Source organism: Pseudozyma flocculosa (assembly GCF_000417875.1).
Source record: "Pseudozyma flocculosa PF-1 unplaced genomic scaffold scaffold00020, whole genome shotgun sequence".
NCBI lineage: Eukaryota > Fungi > Basidiomycota > Ustilaginomycetes > Ustilaginales > Ustilaginaceae > Pseudozyma > Pseudozyma flocculosa.
The window spans coordinates 571,624-581,395 of NW_006920888.1; the positions used below are offsets into that span (position 1 = coordinate 571,624).

Sequence of the window (9,772 nt, forward strand, 5' to 3'; positions counted from 1 at the left end):
CTGCTGACGGCTCTCCCGCGACGCCGGCCGGTTCCGCTACCGCGGCACTGGCGGCGGCGGCCAAGCCGGTGCAGATGTTCCAGGGCCTCTTCTTTGGCGTCGAGCGGATCTGGGTGGGCGAGGTGGTGCGCCTCAAGCTGTCCGTCGCGGACCTCAAAAAGCTGCAGCGCGAGCTCAACGCTGCCCTCGTCCGCGCGCTACCTCCGGATGCCAAGGACCCGCCCGCCGTGTACCTCGACGCCGACGCGTCGTACGTTCTGCGGCTGGCCGCCATCTGCAAGGAGGCCCACGGCCACCAGTCGCCCATCCGCGTCGCCGGCGAAATGTACCAGATTGTGACGGCGGCCAAGTACAACCGCGCCAAGAAGGAGGAGGCCGAGAGGGAGCAGCTGCTGCTGCAGCAGCAGGCGGCGGCAGCGGAGACGAAAGGGGCGGGCGAAGCACCGGAAGAGGCAGAGGCAGGAGCCAGCGAAGCCAGCGCCAACGCGACGGACAAGCCGGGCAAAGCCGCCGAGGGCGCCCAGCGCTCCGGATCGGCGAAGCCGTCGACGACGCCGCCGGCGCCGCCGCTGCGCATGAAGCTGCCGGAGCCGAGCATCCTGCGCGCCAAGCCGGGCCACCCGGCCATGCCGCCGCTGCCGCAGGGCTTTGTCATGATCCCGCTCTCGGACAAGATCGGGGCCAAGGTGCCGCAGGAGGTGTCGATGCCCGTCGAGCTGGTGGCGGGCCGCATCTACCCGTCGTACGGCGTGCCCGCCGACGGTCCTCGGGTCGACGAGCAGGTCAAGCTGGGCCCCAAGGACGCCAAGAAGGCGGCCGACGAGGACACGCAGGACGAGCTGCGCGCGCGCCTCAGCGTCGCGGGTCTGCTGGGCGGGTGCGTCAAGCCGATGGCGGCCAGGAGCGAGGTCATCAGCCGCAGCACGGCGCTCAAGGCCGCCTTTGAGATTGCGCGCGGCGACATCATCCGGCTCATTACGCAGCCCGACGAGCTGAGCGAGGACGAGTTGGAAGACGAGCTGGCGGGCGGCGACGACACGGCCGCCGACATCTCGGTGCTGCCCGCGTCGACGACGGCGACGACGTCGAACGCTGCCGGTACCGCCACCGCCACCGCCACCGCCACCGTCGGGGCCGGGACCGGGGCCGGGGGTGAAGAGGCGCCGGGCCAAGACTCTACGGCCTCGTCGGGCGGGGCGACGAAGCGATCTGCCGAGGGCGAGGTGGGCGAGGCGACGGCCAAAAAGGCTAGGGGCAGCGACGAGGCGGAGGGGGAGGCGCCGCTGCCCGAGGGATGGATCACGAGGGCGTCGAGGTCGACGGGCCAGGTCTACTACGTCTACATGCCGACCAAGGCGACGCAGTGGGAGCGACCCACGTAGTCCAGTCGGTGCAGCGCGGGCGGCGACGGCCAGTATCGTATCGAAGAAGAAGGAGGGCTGGAAGAGATGGCGGACGGATCGAGAGGAGAGCGGAGGAGGCGCAGAGGCAGAGAGACGAGGTGGGTGCTGGCGAGCACTTCTTGTTGTCCGACCGCAGGCAGCGTCCATCGACACACAGCGCCATCCATGGTCGCCACAGCCGGCGGCCACCATCAGCCCGTCTGATCTGCAGGCCTCCGAAACACACAGTCGTCCGTCCAGGCAGGCGCACCACATGCGCAACGCCACCCGCTCTCTCACGCCCGGCCAGCTTGTTTTCCACGACCGCTCTACCCACCGACACCAGAAGGGCAGGACGACGAGGACTGGTGGCCGTGATTCTTTTTGCATTCGAGGCGAGGCGAGGCGAGGCGAGGCGAGGCGAGAGGCCGCCCCAAATGCCTGCCTCGGGTGCTGCCACGCCGCCGCCCAGCGCACCGGCGAGGTAGAGCGGGCGGGGCGGTGTGCTAGGTCCACAGGCCGTACCGCTTCGAGGGCCAGGTCTGCCACAGTCGGATGGTTCCGTCCTCGCTGCCGCTGGCGGCGAGCTCGCCGTCTGGGCTGTACGAGACGCAGTGGACGGGCCCGTGGTGGCCCTTGTGCAGCTCGCGCTCCTGGCCCGTGGCAAAGTCGTAGACGCGCACCCAGCCGTCCTCGGTGGCGCCCGCCACGAAGCGGTCGCCCAGCGTCGGGTGCAGCGACACCGACGACGGCGTGATGGGCAGCGTGTGCGTCTGCAGCGGTGTGCGGCTGGCGTGGCGCGGCGCGGGGTGGCAGCGCAGCGCAGTCCAGCACGGATGAGGGCAGAACAGAGAAGAGACGAGCGAGAGGGGGGCGAAAGTGGTCAGCCAAACCGCTGCGACCGACAATCCATCCATCCATCCATCGACAATCGGCGACCCGACCCGATCGTCGACGACGGCCTGCCGGCCGCCCTGCCGCCCCCGCCGGCACGACTGCACACTCACCTTGCGGCGTCGATGAAGAGGACCTTTTTCCCGCTCGTGACGGTGAGGATCTCGCCCAGGCTGCCGTAGGACCGCTCCATGCTCGTGATGGGGTCGTCGAACTTGAGCTCGTGCGTCTTTCGCAGCGTCCGCGTGTCCCACCACCGCACCGTCCGGTCCTCGCCCGCCGACACCACCACCGAGTCCTCCGAGGCTCCCGCCGCGCCGTTGCCTCTTGTCCCCCGGCCATTCGACGTCGCCGTCGCGGCCCCCGCACCCGCACCCGCGCCTGTCGCCGTCGCCGTCGGACCCGTGCTGCCGTCGAGGTGGCGGTGCCAGACGACGCTCTTGATGGTGCCGTCGTGGGCGGTGCCCTTTTCGCCGTCGATCAAGAGGTAGTCGGGCTCGGCGTCGGGCCGGCTGAGGTCAAAGAGGCGCAGCTTCTTCTCGTGGCCGCCCGTCAGGATGCGGGTGCCGCGCGCGTTGATGGCGGCGCTGCGGACAATGTGGTTGTGGGGAAAGGTGTGGAGGCAGCTGCCGGTAAACGTGTCCCACACCTTTGCGGAAAAGTCGGCCGAGGCGGTGACGGCCAGCGACGCCTCGCCGCCCGAGAGCTTGGAGCACCACACGGCGCCCTTGTGGCCGAGAAAGGTGCCGACCCAGTCGCCGAGCCAGTCGCGCAGCATCGGGTTGCCATCCTTGCACGACGACAGCAGCGAGTAGGTGCCGTCGTCCTGCAGCTCCGAGAACTCGAGGTGCACCACGGGCCGCGTGTGGCCGGAGCAGGTCAGAGGGACCGACTGGCGGCGCAGCATGGAGCGAGACAGATGGGGAGGGCGAGGTCGTCAGCGGGTTTCGTCAGGGCGGCAGGCGGCAGCACAGGGGCAAGGGTGCAGGGGCGACGCTCACCTTTTGGACGGGAGTAGACATGGCGGCGATGGCGATGGCAATGGCGGTGGGAGCAGGCAAGGGAGATGCGAAAGCTGCTGTGGTGCCGAGGACGCAGTAGGGCTAAGGGGATGGCTGCGGTGTTTGCTTGGCGGATTCCCAAGGGTCGGCGGGTCGGATGGACAGGTGAGATGACAGGCGGACCGGCCGGAGACGGGGTGGCGCAGGGTGATCTATGGGCGCACGACGCTAGGGCGTGTCGGAAAGCTGTCAGGCCGGCGGCGCTAGGTTGACAAGGGTTGGACCGGCTGGCGAGCTGGCTGAGTGGTGAGGCGCAGCGGTGGGGCGTGTGCTAGATTCAGCGTCGGCTCGGGCGAAAGGCAGAGCCGCGCTCGGACCGAGCAGGGTCGTGACGGAGAGGATCGGTCGGGATGCAAAGGGCGGGCGCGAGGGCAACGAAGCAGCGACGGCGGCAGTGCGCAGAGATGGGCTGGCAAGTTGGCAGAGGTTGGCAGAACGGGCGCCGCGCGAGATCAGGGTTCGAGCGAGGTGTGGTTGGCGCGAAGCGGAGCGGTGGCCGAGGAGGATTGGACGGGGGTTGCAGACGCTTCTGGCGGAGAAGGGCGGGCGGGCGCAGAGAGGGTTGGGCCAAGGGTTGGGTTCGTGTCGTTGAGGCTTGGGGCGCAGAGATGCAGATGCAGATGGAGGGTGGCTCGATGGTCGTCGTTCCGGTCGAAGCGGAGGCCGTTGCGCAGTCCGAAGAAAAGGCAAAGGAGAGAGGCGAAGCTGGACGAAAAGAGAGATAGAGAGGGCAGGAGAACGATGGAGGAACGAGAGAAGCAGAGTGGCCCGGAGCGAGGATCGTAGGGGGGGAGAAGGGATGCCGGAGCGGCGGCCTGGTGCGCGAGGCGGGAGGGGATGGGTGGTGGTGGTGGTGGTGGTAGTGGTGGTGGTGGCAGGAAGGCGGTGCCGATGGAAGCAGTCGGTGCAGAAGGCCGGGCGGCGCGGGGGCGAAGCAAGGCAGGCGAGGCGAGGCGAGGCGAGAGCCACGAGGCGCGCAGGCTCACAGCCAAAGCCAGCCCAGCCAGGCCAGGCCAGGTCACGCCTGGCCCAGCCAAGCCAAGCCGCGCTGCAAAGGCAGGCCTGCCTGCGACTCTGCCAGAGGCAGGCCACCCAGCGCCGCGCGTCGTCGGTGACCTGGCGCCCAGCAGGCCTGGCCTGCCTTTTCCCTTCTTGCTTTCCGCCACCTTTGCCCAACGTCGCGTCAGTCCTGGCTGGGCGTCGAAACCGAGACCGCAATCGACGCTTCCAGGGTGGCGCTGCTCGGTGGGCACGTTGAGAAAGAGAGCGTGCCCCTCGGCAGTCCATCCATCGTCGGCCTCGCTCCGCCTTGCCATGGCGGGATGGCGCTGCGAGGTCATCAGGGTGCCTGCCCGCCAACACGCCCAGCACCAGACGGCGGCCATGGCGTGCGCTGGCCTCGGCATCGGCGAGGTCGCTTGCCACCCGTCCCTTGTCGGCTCGGCGCTCAGCGATCCCGAGATGCCACGCCAACCATCCTGCAGTCGACGACGAAGCGCCGGTCGAAACCGGCTCTCTCTTCTTGACCGACGAGGCCGACGAGGCGGCGGGCTCGACATGGGCTCGAGGTCACGTGCCCCGGTCTCGCGGAGGCGCCGCGGCCGACGGCGGCGGGGGCGTGCGTGTTGGTTGCCCATTTTCCCTTTCCCCCTCTGCCTGCCTGCCTGCCTACCTGCCTGCCTGCCTGACCGCCGCTACCCGCCGTCACCACCACCACGACCACCACCAACGACACCACCACCACCACCGCCGCCTCGTTCACTGCCAACGTCCGCCACCACGTCAAGCAGCACAAGGCGAATCTCGACATCCGACGCGTCCGCCGCCCATCGACCCCTCGTCGTCCTCGGCGTTCACCACAACAACACGCGGCCCACTGTCTCCACCGACTCGCTCATCCCCGGCCCGTCTTCGCCCTTGTCGCAGTCCCATGGTTCCCTTTCAGCTACGATAGACCTCCCTCGCTCCCCCTCTGGGCTAGCCAGATAGACCCCGCCCTTCCCTGCGCCTTCTGCGTCTCGACTCGCAGGCAGACGCAGCTGGCCTGCCCACCGGCTTGTAGTCTCGCCCGGCCGCCGATTCTCTCCCATCGCGGACCTATCCCTCGACGTTTTCCCTCCGACCGCTGTTCAGCCCCGCCCACACTTTGACCATGCCATCCTCGCGCTCCGCCTCTGGCCGCGGTCCGGCAGCATCGTCGTCGTCCGTGGCCACCATGACCGTCGAAGAGCACTCGCTCTCGACGGGCCTGCAGGCGGCGTACGGCAACCTGCTGGGCCACGTCAACACGATGCGGCGCTGCTGCGATATGCAGCGCCTCTACGATCAGCTCCACACCCAGGGCGACGAATTCATCGCCGGCAGCATCCAGCATGCCAACGACATCCTCGCCAACTTTGCGTGAGTGCACACCTCGCCCGCCCGCCCGCCCGCGACACGGAGTCGCCCTCGAAGTCCGCATGTATGCTGACCATCCAGCCTCCTCTGATGCTTATCGCCTCGCACCGCACCCCTTCGCAGCTCCTCGTCGCGCCTCCACGACTCGCCGAGCAAGAGGGCGGGCGACATGATCAAGACGCCGTCGCGCCGCAAGGATGCGCCTCGCACCCGACGCGCCGCCGCCAATGTGGCCGCCATCCGCCTGCGCGCCTACGAGGAGTCGCCCGTCGCGCAGCCTCGCTCCAAGCGCGACCGCACCTCGGACGACAAGGAGAACCGCCCTGCCGCTGCCGCAGCGCCCTCGTCGTCGTCGTCGTCGGTGCGCCTCGGCGACGACGTCCGCGCCACCAATTCGCTGCAGCAGAAGCTGCTCGAGGCCAGCGGCAAGGCCAAGGCGAGCGATTCGGCGGCGGCGGCCAGAACGCCGCTGAGCGACAGCAACAAGGGATCCAACCCTAGCAGCGGCCAAGGCCGCCCCATCCCCGACGTCGAACTCGAACTCGACCTCGCGCCAACGCCGCGCCCGCCTGCCCGACGCGCGCTGGGCGAGATCGGCGAACCCACCACCCGCGCCGGTGCGCCATCCTCGGACGCAAGTGCCGTCGCCCGATCCTCGGCTCCCTCCGCATCGGATGCATCCAAGTCGGCCTCGGCCTCGTCATCGTCTGTACCGAGCCAGCCGGACGCTTCGACGCGCGCCAGGGCGGCCAAGGCGCCCAAGCGCACCAAGGCGGCGGCAGCGGCGGCAGCCAAGAACGATGCTGCGGCCGAGTCTGAGCGTGCTGCCCCCAGCGACAATAGCATGGAGGTGGACGAGACGCTGGCAGGCGCCTCGATGGCGGAACTGACCATGCCGCGGGCCTCGACGCCGCCACCGCCGTCGGCTTCGCCCGAAGGCAGGAAGCCGGCATCGAGCGGCATGACAAAGGTGGTCTCGATCGACGACCTCCAGCCTATTGCCGACGCCTCGGCCACGCTCTCGGACCCTGGCATCGACGGCGACATCGAGCACACTCACGAATCGGCAGAGCCTCGACAGGGTGCGCCGCCGCCGGGAACCTCGGAAGGCGAGCCCTCCGCCGACGAGGGCGAAGACAGCGACGCCGACGGCGACGCTAGCGGAGAGGAGCGCACCGCTGTCACGGCCGAACAGGATCTCTCTGCGATCGCCGAGGATGCGGCCGACGTCGCACCGGAAGTACCGCCCCAGCCGGCTTCTTCGACGTCGTCCTCTGACGCCAAATCGCACGGTCCGAGCAACGGTGCCGCCGCCGCGAACGCCGCACCCTCGACGTCCACTGCTGCCGCGACGCTGCCGGCGTTCAAGGCCGCCCAGCAGCCGCAGTCCGACGGAGTGATCGACAAGCCCGCCAAGCGCACGCTCTCGTCGTTCAGCGCCAAAAAGAGCCTCTCGGCTCACGCCTCCTCGGCCGTCCACGCGGCCGCGGCCGCGGCCAACCTGCCGGCGCTGCCTGCCTCGACGCCCGCGGGGCCGGGCTTCCGCAGCAGCTTCCTCCAAAAGAGCCTCCGCAAGCGGGCAGAGGACACAAAGGCCCACGGCAGGAGCGGGCTCGGCAGCGCTGACGACGACAGCGACGGCGACTACGAGGACGGCGATCAGGACGAGGTCGAGCGCCAGACGGGCGCCCAGGATGCGCGCGAGGATGGCGACGACATCGACGGCGAGGCCGAGGCCGAACTCGCCTCTTCCGGCGCCAAGGCCGGGCCCAAGTCTCGGCTTGCGACGGCCTCGGCGACCCGGGCCAACACGCGGGTCAACGCCACTCAGGCATCGAGCGCCGCCACAGCCCGCAACGGCGGCAAGGGCGTCAAGCGCAAGAGCGAAGAGAGCCACGCGCCTCTCGGCAGCATCGCCGACCGCAACTCGCCGCCCCCGGCCAAGCTCGTCAAGCCGGTCCTCTCGCGCCTGGGGGCCAAGACGCCCAGCCACGCTGCGCCCATCTCCGGCTCCAAGGTCAAGCCTACGCCCTCGGGACCCGCAGCCAAGCTGGAGATGTTCCGCAGCTCGATGGCCACCTACGGCGGCGACGGCGGCGGCGGTGGTGGCCGATTCGGAGTGCCTCTGTCCAGCAGCAGCGCATTTGCACGGAAGGTGTCGGCCTCGAGCCCGTCCAAGGGGCTCCCCCCGGTGCCCGCCGCCATCGCACAGATGGCTCCTCCAGCTCCGGCCTCGGACCCGGTTGCTCCACGTACGGATGCAGGCGAAGCCACCACCAGCAGGGTCTCAAAGCTCTACCCGAGCCTGCCCGCGATGTCGCCGACCCGCACGCAGCAGCAGGTCGACTCGAGAGCTACGCCGCTCTCACCAAAGTCGCCGTCGCAGGGCAAACCGGACAGCAGCACCAGCAGCGGCGCCAACAGCAACGGCGCCTCGCCGGTTCGCCTGCCACCGCGCTCTGCCAGCGTGCGGGGATCGCCCGGCAAGAGCCCCGATCGCAGCCGCTTTGGATCGCCTCACCGATCGCTTCGGGACGGCGGCGCCAAGTCGCTGGTGCCGGGCTCGCCCACCAGCGGCGGCACCGCCCTCACTGGCACGCGTAACCTCGCTTCGCTCTTTGGCACGCCGAGCAGCAGCCGGGTTCCCCAGCGACCGCAGGCGGCCGCCACGTCGACGCCGACGTCGTCGCCCGGCTCCAAGGTGACGCGGCTCCAAGCATCCAGGCAGGCCTCGGCCCCGGCCCCGGCTCTGTCGCAGGCCAGCATCGCCGCGACCGCCGCAGCCTCCGAGGACGCCGACGTCACCTCGATGGCGCCGCCGCCGGTGCCTCCGACACCTTCCCGCGCCGCCCAGGCCGCCAAAGAGGCCGAAGCCGCCGCGGCCGATTCCAAGCAGAAGCAGCTTCCGCCGCCCCCTACGGCGCGGAAGTCAGCCGAGGCGGATTCGGCGCCTGCCACACGCGCGGCCAAGACGTCGACGGACGGGGTCGAGCCCAGGCAGACGAGGCTTTCGGCCGCCAAAGCCAAGGAGGCCGAGAGGCTGGAGCGCGAAGGCGAGGCGTCGCAGCCAGCGACCCAGGCGACGCAGTACTTTGACGCGCTGTCGCAGCGCCCCGACGACGCCTCGGGCAGCGCCAAGTCGGGCAAAGATTCCGAGGGCGAGCTCACGCTCGAGGACCTCTCGGGCCCTGGCGTCGGCAGCGGCAAGAAAGAGGACGGCGCGTCGGCACGCCCCGCGCAGCCTGTGCGCGCGCCTGCGCCCGTCATCTCGGTCGTCGTCCCGTCGCCCAGCAAAGCCAAGGCCCCGCCCAGCCTCTCCGCCTCGCAGTCTCAGGCCCAACAGGCCCAGCAGGCCCAGCAGCAGCAGCCGAACCGCCTGCAGGGCTCGGTCCGCGGCGCGCCCTCTGCGCCCAACGGCCGGCCGGTATCGCAAAAGGCCGGCGTGCTCAGCTCGAGCGTGAAGGGCAAGGCTGGTTCGAGCAAGCTGCCGACGTCGAGCCAGCCTGCATCGTCTTCATCCGCGTCGTCGGCGGCCGGATCCAGTTCGGACCCGGCTTCGGGCGGCAGCTTTGCTAACAGCGTCGGCTGGAGCAGGTTCAAGGGCCTCTTCAGCAAGTCGAGCGCCAATCCGGGCTCTGGCTCCGACTCGAGCTCGGCCCCGGCGCCGTCGACGGGCTTCACTCCTCGACCCCGCGGCATGAGCATCTCGCAGCAGCAGCAGCAGCAGGGCGGCAGCAACGGCCTCGGTGCGTCGGCAAGCGGAGGTCCACCATCGCAAGAGGCCCGTCTCGATGCCTCGCAATCGCAGTCGCAGGCGTCGACGGCCTCGACGACGATCGGCGGCAAGCCCGCGAGCCTGATCCGCGCCGACAAGTTGCGACGCGAGGACGAAGAGAGATCGACGCGCAAGGCCAAGGAAAAGCAGGAGCGCGATAAGACGATCCAGGAGAACAAGCGCGCCAAGGCGGCCGAGGCCGAGGAGCAGCGCGCGGCCAAGACCAAACCGCGGGCGCCCGAGGACTCCGGCCGCGCCAAGCG

At 69.9% G+C, this 9,772-nt stretch overlaps 3 protein-coding genes across 3 annotated transcripts in view; 2 read left to right on the forward strand and 1 right to left on the reverse strand.

The window, feature by feature from the left end:
* PFL1_05621 (uncharacterized protein) overlaps nt 1-1,382 on the forward strand; it is a gene marked incomplete at both ends in the record, with an annotated part of 4,097 nt that extends 2,715 nt beyond the window's left edge. Inside the window, one exon of the mRNA XM_007883155.1 lies at nt 75-1,382. Within this exon, the coding sequence (XP_007881346.1) occupies nt 75-1,382 (1,308 nt within the window). The remainder of the gene's footprint in view (nt 1-74) is intronic.
* A 506-nt stretch (nt 1,383-1,888) lies between these two features.
* PFL1_05622 (uncharacterized protein) lies at nt 1,889-3,298 on the reverse strand (the record flags this gene model as incomplete). The annotated part of the gene is made up of 3 exons (XM_007883156.1): nt 1,889-2,171; nt 2,390-3,168; nt 3,278-3,298. 3 exons carry the CDS (start codon nt 3,296-3,298, stop codon nt 1,889-1,891), a joined length of 1,083 nt encoding a protein of 360 aa, XP_007881347.1.
* A 2,191-nt stretch (nt 3,299-5,489) lies between these two features.
* The window catches only part of PFL1_05623 (uncharacterized protein), a gene marked incomplete at both ends in the record, with an annotated part of 5,769 nt that continues 1,486 nt past the window's right edge, over nt 5,490-9,772 (forward strand). The window contains 2 exons of the mRNA XM_007883157.1: nt 5,490-5,737; nt 5,858-9,607. Of these exons, the coding sequence (XP_007881348.1) occupies nt 5,490-5,737; nt 5,858-9,607 (3,998 nt within the window). The remainder of the gene's footprint in view (nt 5,738-5,857; nt 9,608-9,772) is intronic.